At 38.3% G+C, this 19,105-nt stretch overlaps 1 protein-coding gene across 1 annotated transcript in view; it reads right to left on the bottom strand.

Moving 5' to 3' along the window:
• Window positions 1-19,105, bottom strand: part of GRIK3 (glutamate ionotropic receptor kainate type subunit 3) — a 337,694-nt gene that overhangs the window by 34,180 nt on the left and 284,409 nt on the right. The window contains exon 11 of the mRNA XM_072136786.1: window positions 9,669-9,892. Coding sequence (XP_071992887.1) covers window positions 9,669-9,892 — 224 coding nt within the window. The remainder of the gene's footprint in view (window positions 1-9,668; window positions 9,893-19,105) is intronic.

Genomic DNA, 19,105 nt, shown 5'->3' with positions numbered 1-19,105 from the left:
CATGCCATTTGTGAAGAGGTCACCGGTGAGGCCCGTGTATAAATGAGCCACCCAGAATGGAATGTTATATTTCAAACAGAGAATGGAAGCCGCTGGAACTCACTTCTCGTTGCAGGAATGGAGGAAAGGGGGATGAGTTAATGCAGGTTTATGGTTAAACTGGTTAATGCCTGTAAGCTTTATTCTGGCCATACTCTTTAGACAACCAATTGTCAGCTGTTAACAGGCAACTAGGCCTTCTGCTCCATAAGCATGTATTTGCAGACAGGTGAGAGAGCCATTCCTATATCTTGCACTAAAAAGAAAGAATTAGGCAGTTGAAATTACCCCTTACATCTGCTGTTAGTGGACCCCCATAATATTGTTTCTCATTTTAAAATTTCTACCTGAGCAAAATCTCTCCAATCAGTTTTTCATTTTTTCCCAGTGTTTCATTAATATCACAGTTAATACAATGCAAGCTGAAACAAAAAAAAATATAATAATTCTGTGATCAAAATGATTCATGAAATAATGTATGAGTGGTTCTCTATAAAAGTACAATATCATTCATTAAGTCTAGAGTATTCCCATGTTAAAATCAATTAGCCAGAGAAGTCTGCAGAGCTATTTCATTTTCAGAGCTTTTCCTTTACTAAAGGGACGAAGTGGCTGAGCACAAATAGATCAAAGGGAAGTCGGGATCCATACAACCGGTCTCAGAACCGTGAGAATCAACCGTCAAAATCAAATCAAGGAGAATATTCTAAAAGCTGAAACGCAGTAACTTAAGCACAGTGAAAGAAAGCTTGTAAAACCCATTAAAACCAGACTGGAGACATAATGAAGTGACATTTACTCCACGTTCAATCCTTCTACCCATGCAAGTTGTATATTAGAAGTCATGGCTGTTTGACAATCACCCTCAGGCTCCTTCCATCTCATGGTAGGTCTAAGTAGAAATATGATTTCTTATTTAACACACTACTTTTTCCCCTCTGCCTTTTTTTTTTTTTTTGCCCTGACACCAGGAAATAATGTTCAGAGAACTGGGAGTGAGAAAGTATGAATGAATAATGGTTATTCATGAACAAATGACATCTCTAGGGAGAGGTCGGAATCTTTTGCTTGTTGGATTGTATAAATTCTCAATCCAATTGATATACTGCATATCTCTCAGCTAATTGAGAGAAGCGCTTTCATTTTTCAATGCACTTTATTTCTGGACGCGCATAATAATAAAATTGTTATACAATATCTGCAATTAACTATCTGACAACATGACACAATCATCTTCTATAGTACAGCACTAAATATTTATAATTATTCCTTCCTTATACTTCCTATTCAACTAATGCGGTATATCAATAACATTCGGCATGTTAAAGGGAACCTGTCACCAGGGACCTCCTTTTCACTAAAGACAGATTGCAGAAGCCCATTACACTTGCAGTGAAAATATGCCTTTCTGCCTTCTCGAATCATTTGTATTACAATACCATTGTGTTTTTATAATTTACCTTGCACCCTGACAAAATCCTCTGTGTAGTCCCAGGAGTTGGGCTTTGGTTTGGATGCATTTCAAAGAGCAACAAATGGCTTGTCTGTGCTCCAGACTGCTCATCTCTCAGCCCCCACCTTTGTGCTCATGTACATCTCCTCCTGTTCTTTCACAGAGCTCACAGCCTGGTGAGCTGACATTAGTGGGAGAGAGAGGAGTCGTACAGGAGCGCAAATGTGGGGGCTAAGATCTGAGGAGTGAGTAACACAGACAAGTCACATGTTGTTTTTTTGAAATGCATCCAAACCAGTCCAACCCTTGGGACTTCACAGAACATTATGTCAGAGTGCAAGGTAATTTATAAAAACACAATTATATTGTAATGGAAATTCTTAGAGAAAGCAGAAAGGCAGATGTTCACTGCAGGTGTGATGGGCTTCTGTAACCTTTCTTTAGTGAAAATGAGGTTCCTGGTGTTTCCTTTAAGTGTTCCTATGTTGTAAAAAATGACAAAATTTGACAAAAAATGATTTTTACATGTATAGGAACATATAAGGGCTTATTATCTATGTCTATGGTACAAATTGTAATTCCTGGTGGTACCCTTTTATATTTGCTCAGTGTACAGGAAAGCTGGGAAAACAATTCTAAATGTGGTAGCCTACAGGTTTTGTTTTTACATCTTTTCCTATGTATTCCAAAGGCTCAACAAGGCTTCATTAAGCATGTTTAAGAGTACTTTCTACTACCTCCATTAAGTCCAGAAGCTCTTTGCATCCTTTTAAAGGAGACACTCCACTGTTCCTGGCACATTTGGAATATAAAGAAACAGGGGGTAAATAGGACATAAAGACACAGAATTATTAATTTAGTCTCTTTTACTCTCAGCCAGTTAGGGTATCTCCTGGGATGGAATCATGTGAGCTTATTTTGGTGGGCATATAAGTCATACATGAGATGATAGGAAAGATTTGGGTTAATGGGTTAACGATAAAGGCTCATCCAGTACAATCAGATGCATAGCATTGATAGGACAGTGGGGACTATTGAATGTTTGCTGGTGCACAGTACGTGTGGATGTATAGCAGGTTCTGAGCATTAATGATTTTTTCTCCTCTTCTCCTAGCAGATATAAGGAAGTCTATGGGGATTTATCACTTTTATTCAGAATTTATGTCAGAAGGTGATTTTTTTTTCCTGTTACTGGCTGAGAAATACCCAGTGTAAATGTTGATATATTAATATGTAGTTTCCCTCGCTGTGAAAACACTCTGCATATCTGCCACTTTTGAAAGTAAAATTGTGCATTTTAAGCTGTCATTTGGGACAGAATCCTCTGAGGAAAGACCACTAAATATTCAGTTGCTAACAAGTTGAAATAAGGAGTTATATCTCCAGGGACTGTGTCCTACAAGCTGTGAATGCAAATAGCAAGCAGTCATTTGGGTCTAATGTGTTGTGCTCTTAAGGGATTAAATGCCTTCCATGCAGAAGTACAGCCATGAGCCTGAGAGTCTCAATTATAAGCAAGTATGAAGTCTATCCTCTTGCATGCAATTTAATAGCCCTTTAGTTGTCTTCAAGTGGCATTGACCTACAATAATAACATCTAGTACCCCCTGGTGCCTACTTCAGACTAGTGTTTCTCTATGACAATAGGCTAATCTTCTATAGACCGTTTACAGAGACACAGCTTTGGGACCTCTTAGCACAAATGTGCCTTTCCTCACAAGTATATGCCCTGATTTAACTTGTCTTATAGCTATTTAATCAGGCAAAAATGAAATGAGATGCAGTTGAGTCTGCATAGAAGCTCCCATAGTAAGATTTAGTAACATCATTCATAAGAAAAGATACATAGCATTTTTTTAAAGCTGGGTTTGCACCTCCAAACATGTATCAGTACCTCAAAGTGCACCTCATGTGGCCGGAAATCTGATGCAGTTTAAGTGAAGTGGTGCACTTCTTGCAGCTGCCTACCTACACAGACAAGTTATCTTTAAAAGAAAAGGCCATGACCAGCTCTGCACTAATTAGTTGCTTGGTCCAAGGTAAAAATGAGTGCAGTTGGCTTTTTGTCCCCATTAGCAGCCAGAAGCTACCACTTCAGCTGCAGCCCATATTTACTTACAATGATAGGCATAGCTGCAGAGACAGCTGCCAGAGGCCACAGCAACACAGAAGCAACTGATTCTTCAACCTGTCCCTTGCTTACTTAAGGAAAATACCGCCAATCCAATATTGATAATGCTATGCTAAGACAAGGTCATAAATAGTAAAGTTATAACCAGCCGAATGAGAAGGTTCTCTATGTAAGGTAGCTGTCTGTAAAATAAAAAAGTACCTTGAGATATTTCATAACAACCAAAAAAGAGAAATAGATAGGAATCTAAAAAGATTCCCTTTAAAAAGTCCCCAAACCATTCTTGCCTTCTGAGTAGGGATGAGCGGACCCATTCAAGTCCTAGAGAAAATGGCAGTTCCTTTGCTGGTGACATTTAAAGAGTTAGTACTCGTGATTGGTGAGCTGGGTGAGCTGGGTGAGCTGAACTTCTGGCTGGTTCAGGTGCGTTCAACAATACCTATGAATAAAAATAACATATCTCTGACCACAGACCACAGTGGGTTAAAAAAGTATTCACCCCACTTGAACTTTTCCTCATTTTTAAATGTTACACCCAGAAACTCAGATATAATGTATTGATATTTTATGTGATAAAGTATTTGTAAAGTGCTTTTGTAGATTTAAAAAAAAACTGAAAATTGTGTCATGCATATGTATTTATCCACCGTCAGTCAATACTTTACAGGTATAACTCAAGCTGCAATAAGAGCAGTAAATCTGTTTTTGCAAAACAGCTCTAACTCAGCAAAAGATGAATAGTTTTCCTGTTGACAGATCCTACCACTTGGGCTGTGGAACTCTACAGCTCACCTCAAGTGGCCCACACCTTCTTGGCTGCTTCGTTAGTTAGTGCTCCTCTTACTTGGGCTCTCAGTTTAGGCGGACAGCCATTTCTTCCTATGTTTGCAGTTCTCCATCCATTTATGGATTTAACAATGCTGTACAACTTTGGACTACAATGACTAGGGCCCATAGGAAAAATATTTCATGGAGCCTAGCGCTGTATATCTACATAACACAGCTGACCTATCGCTTTATTTTTATTTTATCTTTATTACCTTTAATCCATTAAGCCACCATGACATTGGGGAACATTGTGGTGAGCTTCAGTTTCGGCCTCCAAGACATTTCCTAAAATTAAGGGGATTGGGACAGGCTCAGAAGCAGAGCCTGTGCGATCCGTGCAGGAGGCCGGCTGTATATGAAAGCCGAGCCTCTGCACTTACTGCTGCAGTCATGATAGTCGCGCTCAAGGCTGTTTAACCCTTTAGGCTCCACATGACAAAACATGACCGCAGCACCCTCTCTACCCATCGATCGCCCCTGCCAAGTATGGGAGTGTCTATCATCTCCACATCAACCCTGAGGTCAAACGAAGGCTTTGTCTGACTGCCCCACTATATTTGCGGGGTTTGTTTTATGATTTAGACTTTTTTGTGCATTATATGTCTCTTTATATGTTTTGGGGATTATGGGCATTTTTACTGATTTATTAGTGTATTTTTTTATTGAATAACTGTTTTTTACTTTTTTATTGCTTCCACCATGGGACATGAACAAGCAATCATCTGATTGCTTGTTCATAATAATACTCTTCAATACTGATGTATTTCATGGTATTAGCTGTGTCAGCCTATGCACACGCATAGGCTGACACTGTGCCTTTAGGATGACGTCACTGACGCCATATTAATGGCACTGCCTACAGGCAACCCTAGGATCCCAATCGGACCCCAGGGCTGCCATAGCAATGATAAAATGGCGTGGGGTGGCCGATTGTGGTGGAAAGACCCCCCAAAGACAATTTAAATGCCATGGTCGTGCTGACTGCAGCATTTTATGGGTTAAACACTTGTGATCGGAACCCACTCTGACCGCGGGTGTTACCTGGGGATGTCGGCGGTAAATTACCCCTCACATCCCGCGACTCCCGATGCCGGTATTTAAACATTTTTGCAACCCACCGTATATTTGCAGGAGGGAGCAGCATGTTCAGTTATAGTGTGAGTGGTGTATCCCATATGATATATGCAGGGGGAACAGCACAGTTAGTAGTGTTGTAAGGAGTATATATGATTTAGATGCAGATGATAACTATGGGATGATGACTGTTAAATTTTTAGGGGCACAGAGTGGAAATGTAAAGACATCAGATTGTGGATTCAGCAGCAATAAGTCATGGCTGGGAGAAATTGTCATTGGTTATGTACCCAGAGTGGCAGTTCAGCATTTGTTACTTGCTATATGCCACTTCTACCTCTGTCTGATCACTTTGCACTGAAGTCACTGGTTTGTAGCAAAGCTCTGATACCTAATGGCAGTCCTTGGTACTTCAGTCATGCAAAAAAGATTGATGGGGAACACCAAAGTATTAATTGGGCTTTTATTATTTTTTCCATATTGCCCACCTTACTTATACATTTAAGTGAGTGGACAGCTTCTAAATCACCCCAGAAGTATAGCACCATTTATAAGATTTGCAGAACAAAAAAATCAAATTGGCTTTTTTAGAAGGGACTGTTTATTCTGGTTATGCCCATCCATGTTCTTTGTATATGTTATTTTGGAATGATATGTGTATATATATATATATATATTTATTATATATCATATGATGTCTAGTACAATACAGTATCTAATGGAAAAGATGACATTGAAGCCCCAAATTAAAAAATACTTAAAATAATCAATGTTTTATTATACCATAATAATTTCAAATATGGTATCAAACATCTAAATACTCCTTGAAGAATAATAGTAAGTTGTACTACATAACTATACAGAAGGTAAATTCATGGTAATTGTAATTTATTTTATGTCCAAGTATCTTGTACTGGCTAATGCATCTTCATTCATTTTTATCCAGATTTACTTATGAATGCTACACATGTTGAAGGAAGTGCTTAGTATGGTTAATAAATCAAGCCAAAGATTCTACTTTCTTAAAAAGGCAGCTCTGAAAGCAGAAAGGTGGTGATTGAAAAGGCCATTCTCTATCCCTTAATATAGAAAATCTGGTGCTATCCATTCTGAAACACCAGCCTCGCCTTACGGGCATCTAGTGTGCTGCATGCCCTGGATTTATGTGTATTCCATAAATATGGATTAGAGATCAGACCAGCTACAAATCCATTATAGATAAGATCAGAGTAAGCAGGAAGGTGTAGGTATTGTAGAAAAAGGAGATTAGGGATTCAAGTGGTTTGGCTTGAATGTAGGGAAAGAACTCTTGTTTATAATATTCAAGTACAGGATGCACAATAATAAATTAATGCAAGCCACTAAGTCTTGAGTTGAACACCTGCTCCTCTAGTGAAGGATTTTATTATTTACTAGAGAGCTTAGAAATACATTGCTGGTACTTTTTACTTGCTCTGCATTTAAAATAAAAATGTTTTTGCTTGAGGATACATATTTTCCAGAGACGAGTACTTTGCTTTTATTGTGAGTTCACATATGTGTGCCTGTTGCCAGTAATGCCTGCATGACAAGACAACCAGAGTTGATCTTCTCCTCCAATAAAAGCAGAAGGTTGTTTTATTGTTCAATAGAAAAAACAAACATTCCTTATAAAAAAGTTGCCCTCCTCTACCATTCTACATTTTATTTTTATAAAAACATTTTTGTTAAGTGGATTGATCTAAGTGCATCAAACATTTTGATGGAAAGAACCTTCTGAACTACTGGACAGGCTGATGCAGATTTATCAAAAGGCTGTATATGCAAACTTGATCAAGATGTAGTTTAATAGTTAATCACACCACAACAAAACTGTATTTTGTAATGTCCAGTATATTGTGTATCATGATATATATATAGTTATATTACAGAGCTTGGATGTGCTCAACCTGATTGCAGTAGGAGCTTGGTGCTAACTGACTCCGCCTGTGATTACGGTGGTTGGTGTTAATCAAGGGTGTAACTAGAGGAAGCCTCATAGCAGGTTTCTGATTAGGTTCCCCTTCTGCATAAAAAATACATATTTGCATATATCCACACATTTGCTCTTAGCTACCAAAATAGAATGGGTTAACAAAAAATATTTTGTATATACCTCTCTCTGACTGTCTCTTCCTCTTTCTGACTGTTTCTCTGCCTTTGTCTCTGACTATCTCTGCCCCCTACTGTCTCTGTGACCATCTGACTCTCTCTGATTATCTCTGTCTGTCTCTAACTCTCTCTTGCTTGTCTCTGACTATCACTTGTCTGTCTCTGATTATGGTTTTCTCTGACTGTCTTTTGTCTCTTACTGTGTCTGTTTCTGACTTTCTCTAACAGTTTCTGTCTCAGTGTCTCTGTCTGTCTCCAACTGCATTTGTCTGTATCTGACTCTGTCTGACTCTCTATATCTGTCTATCTCTGACTATCTCTGACAATCTCTATGTCTGACGATCTCTATCTCTATCTCTCACTATCTCTATCTCTCACTATCTCTATCTCTCACTATCTCTGACTCCAGTTTCCTCTGACTGCCTCCGTCTCTGACTGTCTTTGACTGTTTCTGTTTCCGACTGTCTCTGTTTCAGATTTTCTCTAACAGTTTCTGTCTCTGAGTGTCTCTGACTATATCTGTCTATCTCTGACTTTTGGTTTTATCTGACTGTCTCTGATTGTCTCTGAATGTCTCCTATTGTCTCTGTCTCTGACTGTTTCTGTGTCTGTCTGTCTCTGACTGTCTCTGACTGTGACTGTTTCTGACTGGCATTTTATGGGGAGATTTATTAAAAGTGTCTGAGAGCAGAACTGTTTTAGTTGTCCAGGGCCACCAATCATAGCTTCATTTTCCCACAGCTGTTTATAAAATTACAGTTGATCCCTGATTGGTTTCCAAGGGTAACAGTTTAACTTCAGACATTTCTGATAAATCTCCCCCTATCTCTGTATCCCTATCCATATAACTTTACACATAAGCTGTCTTATACTCATTGCCTATAGTAACCAATCAAAGCTCAGAGCTCATATTAATGACCTGTGGCAAAATAGCAAAAAGTCATGGCTCAGCGTCTAACAACCACAGCAGCCAGCAGCAGACTATGGCTCCTGTATATGGTGGTTAATATGTATATTTTGGAAAATGCTCAAAACCTAGTCTATGACATTCTCTGAGAGTGGCTGTGCAAAATATGGTAATTGTAAACGGGACATGGCAGATTCCTTACACATACACACACTCAGCTTTATATATATATATCTATATCTATCTATCTATCTATCTATATATATATATATATATATATATATATATATATATATATATATATATAATTATTATACTAAAAGCAGCACTCCAAATCCAAGCAGGTAAAAGTGAAGAAGAGTTTATTCCAAACAGCTATTTTTATCCACATGACCATGTTCCCTTTTGGGAAACCGCACCCCCTTTACATGGACCACATCCCCTTAGTCGGACAAGTAACAGAAGTCTTGATAAATGTGAAAAATTAGACCAGAAGTCTGAAAATTTTTATTGGTGAGTTAATCCCATCGATCCGATATCTCTCATTTAGTGATATTAAAAATAACATTTGTATTGACAAGGACAATAATGGGGCACATGTATTATCGCATCTGTGCCCAAAAAATGCCGGTATTTTAATGTTTTTTTGGCGCAGAACTGTTGCGGATCATTTATAATGAGTCTGCGCCAGAAAGAACAGATGTTTCCGACTATCCCGACACCTCTGTATTTTTTGGCGCAAGTGGCCGTGGCCTAATGTTTTCACATTATCCTCCACATTTATGTGTATTTTGTATGGGCCACATCCCCTTTGTCGGACAAGTAACAGAAGTCTTGATAAATGTGAAAAATTAGACCAGAAGTCTGAAAATTTTTTATTGGTGGGTTAATCCCATCGATCCGATATCTCTCATTTAGTGATATTAAAAATAACATTTGTAATCACTAATAGCCGTGCACCACTTTAATACATCGGGCTGTGCTTTGCGTAGACTGATCTCTGATGCCGACAGTCGTCCTTGTGGCACAATTAGTAAATCCCCCCCAATGTGTTTTTTTAGCCATTATTCCATTACAATGTATATAAGTGTTTTCCTGACTCTTACCTTGCTATGACAAACAGGACACAGCTTACACCAAGGTAAGCAAGTAAGATGTACATCCAGATGTCAGGGGATAGAGGATTCAAAAAAGAGAAGACACTAGGATTTGTCCCATTGGCTTTCCGATACAGTATGCTAATTCCCAAAGTCATGAATGGTTTTGAGAAATCTATTACTTTCTCTCGGATGTGGGTGATTGTAAGTGGAGCCACAGCCAGGTCAGCTTTCTGAAAGAGAACAAACAGACTAAAGGTTATGAAACATAGCAGCGCTTCAATTTATAATTTTCAGTAAGTGGCAATCAGACAGAACATGTAATGTACACACTTCACTGCCAATGTATTATACAATTTCCTGCAACATAATAACACTCTAAGTGGGCAGCTGCTTGCAAATGGCATGCAATTAGCTTTACCCATCTCCTTGAGTTCTTGATGACGTTATACCATTAGATTTACAATAACAGTTCAAAAATAACAATAACATTTTCAGTCAAATATTCCAAATATCATAAATACTTTATGCTGTGTCATTGTGTGAAAGAAGAGGCCTCAGGTAATTTAAGCACGGGCAGCCAAATGCACAAATATATAAGAAATTCCCAAATGTGAAAATTTTCCTTTTGGGATATTTTCTGCTTAAAAAGATTGAAATCAACCAGAAATTCTTAGAATTTTGCTTATCTTTACTTTTGGGTTAAATGTACTATTTATACTGCGACAATATAATAAGTACTGTATTTTTCATATTACTAGGTATAAAACCAATAATATGTATCTATAATAGGCATCTATTATAACACACACATAAAAGTCAAGTTTAATAAAGATGTCAATTAAAACTCATTGCACCATAAATACAAAATAATATATTCACTATTATTCACTGCTTTCTAACGACTAAATGCTTTCAATTATTAATCAAACACATATTTCATTAGTCATGAACTACTTTGGCGCAAACTGCCATAATAGTATATTGGCCCATATATTGGCTCAGATTGCTACAACCTGTTACTTCATCATGGAGCGACCATCTGTAACCATGACAGTCTGGAGTCTACACTCACCGGCCACTTATTAGGTACACCTGTCCAACTGCTCGTTAACACTTAATTTCTAATCAGCCAATCACATGGCAGCAACTCAGTGCATTTAGGCATGTAGACATGGTCAAGACAATCTCCTGCAGTTCAAACCGAGCATCAGTATGGGGAAGAAAGGTGATTTGAGTGCCTTTGAACGTGGCATGGTTGTTGGTGCCAGAAGGGCTGGTCTGAGGATTTCAGAAACTGCTGATCTACTGGGATTTTCACGCACAACCATCTCTAGGGTTTACAGAGAATGGTCCGAAAAAAAAAACATCCAGTGAGCGGCAGTTCTGTGGGCGGAAATGCCCTGTTGATGCCAGAGGTCAGAGGAGAATAATACAATATAATATAAATACAAGGTATCTGTTTTATTGTTTAGACCTGCCGGCATTCGAGTGTTTAATGGTAGAATAGAACACACAAACTCCGCAATCGCGAGATGTTTTGGATTCTAGCATTAAACACATTTGAATGCCGGCAGGTCTAAACAATAAAACAGATACCTTGTATTTATATTGAAAATTGTTAAAACATTCACGATGGGATATAAAACCTGAGTCTTTCGCTTTAATATTGTGGAGCAATGCTCCGGCCATGTGACTCATGCTGTTACGTATAGCTACATAGTCTAGCATCAAATGGCAAATATGCCGATAGATCCGCACAACAAAGTGGATATTGGGTGTTGAAAATTGTTAGAATACTTGTACTATAAGCAATATCTATGTAGATCATCCAAACGTTGTAGAGTAATCCTCCAATCATGTGACTTATAATGTAACTCGTAGCTATGTATTGAAATGCATCCATTTTTTCGTGATGTATTAATACTTTGCTTGCAAATAGCATATATGTATATACAATGAATTTGTTCTAATGTATAATTATACACTTTGACTAATAGTGTTTGTATTGTAGAAAGCACTTTCGCTGCTAACACGTAAGGGTTAACTAATTACAAGCTAATTCACCTGGTCATTTTCCTTTTTAAGATGGCAGATCACAGTGATTTTCAGATCATGAATAAGGACGTAAGCATACTAGCCCGAAACGCGTAGATCCTCTTTGATGTTATGTAAAGATGTGACATTGCAATTTTTAACATTTACATAATAAAAATTATGTATTTTTAAAGAAGAAATCGAGTGCTGGAATACCTTCGTTTTTTCATCGTCTTATGTTTGTTATCCATCCTTCTAAATTCAGCTTTTACAATTATGTTTATAATCCCTAGGGGCTACCCTAGACAACTCCTTGATTCAGCTTTACAGGCCTGTTACACTGTCTCAACCTCCCTCCCTGCTCCCTCACCAATCATGCAGTGAGCACTTCCCGTGCAATGCATAGCAGGGGGCGTGAGACAGTGTAACAATCTGTAAAGATACGTTACAGAGGGTAGAGTAGCTCTCATTAACATCATTAAAGTTTTTTTTAGGAGGAAGCAAGTCATAGTTAAAGAATATGAAAAGATTACCATTGTCACTGTGCCTGGGTCTTTTAGTAGGTGCCCCTAGTTTATCATGCTTGATTTTGATACAGACAGTCCCCGGGTTACATAAAAGATAGGTTCCATAGGTTTGTTCTTAAGTTGAATTTGTATGTAACTTGAAATTGTATATTTTATAACTGTAGTTCCAGACACATTTTTCTTTTGCCCAAGTGACCATTGTAGTTCCAGACACCTGAGAGCTGATCATTGCAGTCTGGCACTAAAGTAAAGGGGTTGTCTGTAAGTTGGGTGTCCTTAAGTACCGAACCACCTTAGTAGATTTACTTTAAATCAAGAATATGAGCTCGTTCTCGTAACATTTCTAATGCATGAACACTGGAATGAGAAGAAACTATTTTGTTGAAGAATACTTGCAAAATATCAAATGTCTTCTAGGGTTCCGAACAAAGAAATCTAGATAAAATTTAGTAACCAGTACATACTAAGAGTTCATTTGAAACATACATATTTGGGAAATATGCACAAATATGAGATTGTGCTTTTTCTTCTTTATTTGTTTTCTCATTTTCTCAAAATTAGGGTTGGGGTGATAGAGAGGGAGGGTCTTAGTTGGTCTTGCACTGGAGATTTTTTTTGTCATATTGTATGTGTAATCATGACCTTTTATGTATTTCTAAGCATTGATGCATATTTTCTAGTTATTAATTAATAAAAATAAGGTAAAAAAAAACATTCTCAACAAGATGTTGTAAATGCTGATACCTTTTCTAGAGAGAAACAATATTAATGGCTAAGGGGACCAAAAACTTGGTCAATAGTTTATGTTTGGTAACAAATTTTTCCAATTTTTATCAGTTCTGATTGGTTTTTTGCCTTCCTCTGAATCCACACTAGGATTTTTATAGGCTATACTTGATGGACCAAAGTCTTTTTTCAACTTTTTTGCTATAGTATTTGGATTTCCATCAAAAACATATTCAAAACAAAATTCTGTATATGCTGCCAAAAATGTCTACATAAAGAAAGAAAACAAGTGTGCCAAGTTGTAGACCTGCATACTAAAGATTTTTCCGTAGTTTGGTGTTTCTTTGTTGATTTTGGTAGTGCTAATTGAAACCCTAAACCCTAGACATACTATAACAAAGACGTTCATAATTTTTATCCACTTATACAGCATAATCTAGCAGACTAGTATGCACTCTTTATATTACCTTATAATAATACATGAATCTGTCACTTTGGGGCATATCAAGGCTGTGATAGGTATTCATGATTACAAGTGACTCATGGTGATATATAGGAAGTGTCACTAAAATTGAGGCAAATGGTACATGTTCACAAGAATATGCCATTTCCTGACAGAAAGTCACTTAATCACATCTGTACTTTAAAAACTAGGTTGTCAAACCTCAGGGGGGTCCTAGATGTAATAAAACCATCTTGATCTTGTATGTGAATCTGACAAGAAATATGTTGAAAGCGGGACCACAAGTCTTGTGGTGAAGTGTCATTACTGTTCAGATCAAATATGGTCTATTATGCTCACAAATATTTTTTGTTTTTTAAAAAAAATAGCAATATTGAGGGTATGTAGGTAAAGGTGAGTTATTCTAACGTGTAGGTTGACATGAATGAAAACCAGTGTATATGTAACCCCTTAAGGACCAAACTCATTTTCACCTTAAGGACCTAGACCGATTTTTTTAAAATCTACCATGTGTTACTGTATGCAGTAATAACTCTTGAATGCTTTAACTTGACCAAGTGAATTTAAGATATAAGTGGGAAATTTCGATTGATATGTTTCACATTTACTTATGAAAAAAATTGAAATTTGGTGACATTTTGGAAAAATTCCACATTTTTAGAATTCTAAATGTTATGCTTTTCAGACAGATAGTCACTATTTTGGATAGTAGGATTATCTATCATTTACCATATGTCTGTTTTATTTTGGAATACATTTTTATGTAATTTTATTTTATATGGAAATTAAGAGGTTTACAATTCTAACATTTTTTTTTAAATTTAAAGAAAATTTCTGAATTAAGTATTTTTAACAGTAATGTATGTTTATAGGTGTTTTGAAAGTCCTATTTATTAGAATCCCACACAAATCTGAAACTGCATTCCTAAAACTATTCAAAACCGCTTTAGTTTAGTTAAGTGTTGTAATCCTTTAAGCTTCTAACATGATTTAAAACAAAATGGAGGTTTTATTTATAAAGTTCAACATTTGACATCAAAGTGTTTTTGGACCTATAATTTAGCCATTTATGCTGGCTAAAAGGTGAAAACAAAACCCAAAATTATTGTGCTCTTTTTCCCTAGTATGAAATTACTCCATGTTACCTGTTGGATGTTACCTATTTTATTGGCCTAAAACAGGGCAGAGAACTGAAGGAGCACCATGGAGATTTTGAAGGGTGGAATTTGATGGAATTGTTCTATGGTGCCATAACATATTTCTAAAGGTTCCTGCGATACCAGAACAATGGAAATCCCCAGAAATGACACCATTTTCAAAACTACCAGTAATTTATCAAGGGATAGCATGACATTTTAACACCACAGGATTTTCATGGAAATTAATTTATCCAAAACATTAAAAACCCCCAAAGCCTGACAAAATTTTAAAAACTTAACCACTTAATGAATTTGTCAAGGGGTACTGAGCATTTTGGCCACAAATGTGCAGTTAATTTATTTTCCATAGATGCAGATGGTGAAGAGAGGATCTAAAAGTTGTGTGGGAGAAGGTAGTTTCTTTGGGACAGTCAAATCTTGTCTCTTTCTCCATAAATGCTAAATCTGTGGTGTGTATTACTAGGTCACACATCGGCTTTTGGTGTTAAGAGAGGGCTCACAGGCATTGTTAACCCTTAAATTGCTGCTATCAAGGGCATTTAAAAGCTGACTGTTGACTAGATCGTCATTAAAAGCCATGTTGACTTAGATAATCGCTCCCTGTGATGTCATCGGGGAGTGGCGATCTGTTGCTATGCAGCCTAAGGTCATAGGACCTGAGGCTGTCTCATTTCTCACCATTTATTACAATGTGCGAATTGCACATTGTAATAGATGATGTGGAAAATACCCATATACTTCCATACTGGCACTGACTATATACTAGGGAGTAGGGGGCTGCTGGCTATATACTGGGGGGCTGCTAGCTATATTCTGGATTGCTGCTGGCTGGCTATATACTGGGTGTAGGCTGTGACCAATGCATTTGCCACCCTTGGCCACCTTGAGTCAGTGGGTTTCCCCAGTTTTTTTTGTGTTAAAATTAGGTACTTCAGCTTATACTCGGGTACCTTCAAATCACCTCATTATAAAGATACACAGTAAAAATCCCTGGCGTTTAACCCCGTAACCTAAAAATAAAGTCGAAAATGGCACTTTTTTGCCATTTTGCTAAATATAAAAAATTCAATAAAAAGTGATTAAAAGGCAGAATAGTCCTCAAAATGGTAGCATTGAAAACGCCATCAAAGTTGCAAAAAATTACATAACACACAGCTCCATAAACTGAAGTATCCGTTTTTAGTGCCAGAACATGTTAAAATTAAGAATTTTTTTCATACAAGAGGTTTTAATTTTTGTAAATGTATGAAAATATTATAAAACGTATACAAATTTGGTATCCTCTGATCGTATCAACCCAAAGAATAGAGGCACACAGTAAAATCCACAGTGAAAGTCCAAGAACACAAGAAAATGGTGCAAATGCGTTTTTTGCTGATTTCACTGCATTTGAAATTTTTTTCCTGCTTCACAGTACACGGCATGGAATATAAAATGCCATCACTATGAAGTGAAGCTGCTTCATAACATACTGATAGTGGTTTGTAAGGTCACTTTTTGATTACAGGTTCCCTTTAAATCATGAAATGGTAAAAGTTATGATTATAATATTGTATTTCCTGTCTATGGACCCTCTGGACCACCGTGGGAGATGGTACTCGCTGACACCTGGGATCGGAGTCTAAGTGGCACCTGGTCCTCACCAGAGCCCACCACAAAGTGGGATGGTCTTGCTACAGTGCTGTGCCACCAGGTCGTTCCACAGGTGTGACTAGCCCACAGTGGCAGCCAAGGTAGTAATGCAGGACACAGTCCATGCCCAAGGATGACAGCCGGAGAACAGCGCTGGAAGGAACACTGGAATTCATGGCAGGAACACAGGAGCAGGCACACGAATAGGAACACAGGAACAGACAGGAACACAGGAACAGTCAGGAGAAACGGAAACACTAGGACCACAGGAGGGCTTTCACTTCACAGGAAATGGCTGAAGATCCGGCAGGGAATGATGGGAGCCGCCAGTTTATATTGCAGAGCCAGAATTGACCAGCACCAATCACCAGGATGCTGGCGCTCTAAATCCTGGGCCTAGTCGGGACCTGAGCCAGAGTGTGGAGAGTTAAGTGCGGGCCTGGGGACGGGGCAGGGACAAGGATCGTGGGGGCACCTGTGACATTTCCTATGTTTTTATTTTGATCTATTTGATTAAAATAGATTAGCCCTGTATACGTATAAGATAAATCAAATAAATTACATCTTTATTATCAATGTGTTGAATCTAGATCTTGTCATTTAAAACAATGTATTAGTAAAATTGAAGTTTCAACCTCAGCAACGCAGAGTTTTTAGGATTTGAAACTCAGTTTGAGCTTTGCCGTATCTCATGAAATCATGTTATCATTCTTTTATCTTTATCCTTACACTAGTATCAGCTTATTGCATAATAAAGTTCTTTCTGCATTGTCTTTTTGTTTATCATTTCATAGTTCACGTGTTTCAGGTATGATGAAATATATTCATTTATTTGTGCAATAGGTATGAATTAGGATGTTTTTATTGATACTTCAAAAGCATCCTTTTTGTTCAAAAGCAATAATGTTTTTGCCTGTTCTGGACAGACAGAGATCTGTCAAATGAGTAGAGATGATTAGGGGGAAACTCCTAATCTGTGTGTTTCTTTTAGAGGCTGGAACAGGACACATGAGAGGAGATTTGTCTTTTTTTCTGAATTTCCTGTATTTTGGGCCAAATTCACCGTGCATTAGGCTGAGCTGATCTAGCTATATCTATCTTACTAAACCATTTGTTAAGACTTTTAGACTAATTAAAGGTCTGGGTGCTCGCACCATTCGTGGGTGTTAACTCGGGTTCAGACTTTGTGGTTTTGTATACCCCTCTAATGATATTTGGGATTATAAGTCTTCAGGATCTGTCATTGCTGCAGATCTATAACAGTGTGCTAGTGGCCCATTTTTACAGGTTTATAGAAAATTATCTATATACTGCAATACAGTATTATTGCACTGTATGGTGGGAGCAATCAGATTCCATAGCATAACCCAGAGGGTTTAAAAAAAATAGTAAAAAAAAAATTAAGTTTAAAAGAAATAAACAAATAAATCATAAACATGCTAGGTATCAAAAGTTTCAAGATGTCAAAATATAATACCAGTTAATCCTGGCATTGAACCCTGTAACTGAAAATAGGATCCAAATGTATGAAATGTCACTAGAGATGAGCGAGCACTAAAATGCTCGGGTACTCGTTATTCGAGACGAACTTTTCCCGATGCTCGAGTGCTCGTTTCGAGTAACGAGCCCCATTGAAGTCAATGGGAGACTCGAGCATTTTTCAAGGGGACCAAGGCTCTGCACAGGAAAGCTTGGCCAAACACCTGGGAACCTCAGAAAAGGATGGAAACACCACGGAAATGGACAGGAAACAGCAGGGGCAGCATGCATGGATGCCTCTGAGGCTGCTTAAATGCATCATTATGCCAAAATTATGGCCAACAGCATGGCCATGACAGAGTGACAGAATGAAGCTAGATAGCATCTAAAACATCCAATAATTGACCCTGACACTATAGGGGACGGCATGCAGAGGCAGCGGCAGCAGCGGAAGGCTAGAGAGTGGCATGGCGACATACCCTAAATGGACTCAGGCTTCAAACCAATGGGTAGCAGAGAGGAACCAAAGGAGGTGAGCAAGAAGCGCTCAAATAATATTGGTACATGATAAAAGTTTGCCAGTATATTTTGTGGATTACACAGCAGGGTGGCGACAAAGTTAACATGGAAGCCATGAAAACAATCCAAAATTCTGCCTGACACAGCTCGTTTGATAAGGGGACGATGTATGGAGGCAGTGAACTAGTAGTAGATTAAAGGTGCTGCAGTTAAAACTATGTTAGTTGGTTCTTGGCATGGAGCTGGCGCTCCGCTGCCAGGCGAGCTTTCGCCAATCCAAGCCCCTGTCTCTAGGCTACTCCCCAAACAGCACTTCTAAGAACCTTTCGGATAAGATCAAGTGTAGTAGCGTTCTTATAAGTTTGGGATATGGCGGGTGAGGGGAATGTAAACATCTGCGCAAGAAGCGCTGAAATAATATCCGTAAATGAAAAAAGTTTTCCAGTATATTTTGTGGCTTACACAGCAGGGTGGCGACAAAGTTAACAAGTTTGATGTGGAATGCCCTGCAATAGCTCTTGGGCGGTGTGCCTTTTATCACCTAGGCTCAGCAGTTTGAGCACCGCCTGCTGTCGCTAAGCAACGGCACTGCTGCTGTGCCTAGAGCTACCGACTGATGGCGCCATGCCCACGGATGGTAATTCGGAGGAGGAGGAGGTGGAGGAGGGGTGGGAGGATTTGGAGGTATAGTAGGCCTTTGAGACCTGGACCGAGGTAGGCCCCGCAATCCTCTGCGTCGGCAGTATATGACCAGCCCCAGGGTCAGACTCGGTCCCAGCCTGCACCAAGTTAAGTGTAGTAGCGTTCTTATAAGTTTGGGATATGGCGGGTGAGGGGAATGTAAACAGATGCGCAAGAAGCGCATGATGCGCATGGAGCTGGCGCTCCGCTGCTAGGCAAGCT

The sequence above is a fragment of the Engystomops pustulosus genome, chromosome 2 (genome assembly GCF_040894005.1).
Source record: "Engystomops pustulosus chromosome 2, aEngPut4.maternal, whole genome shotgun sequence".
NCBI classification, from domain to species: Eukaryota; Metazoa; Chordata; class Amphibia; order Anura; family Leptodactylidae; genus Engystomops; species Engystomops pustulosus.
This window is presented reverse-complemented; position numbering and strand designations above follow the sequence as displayed.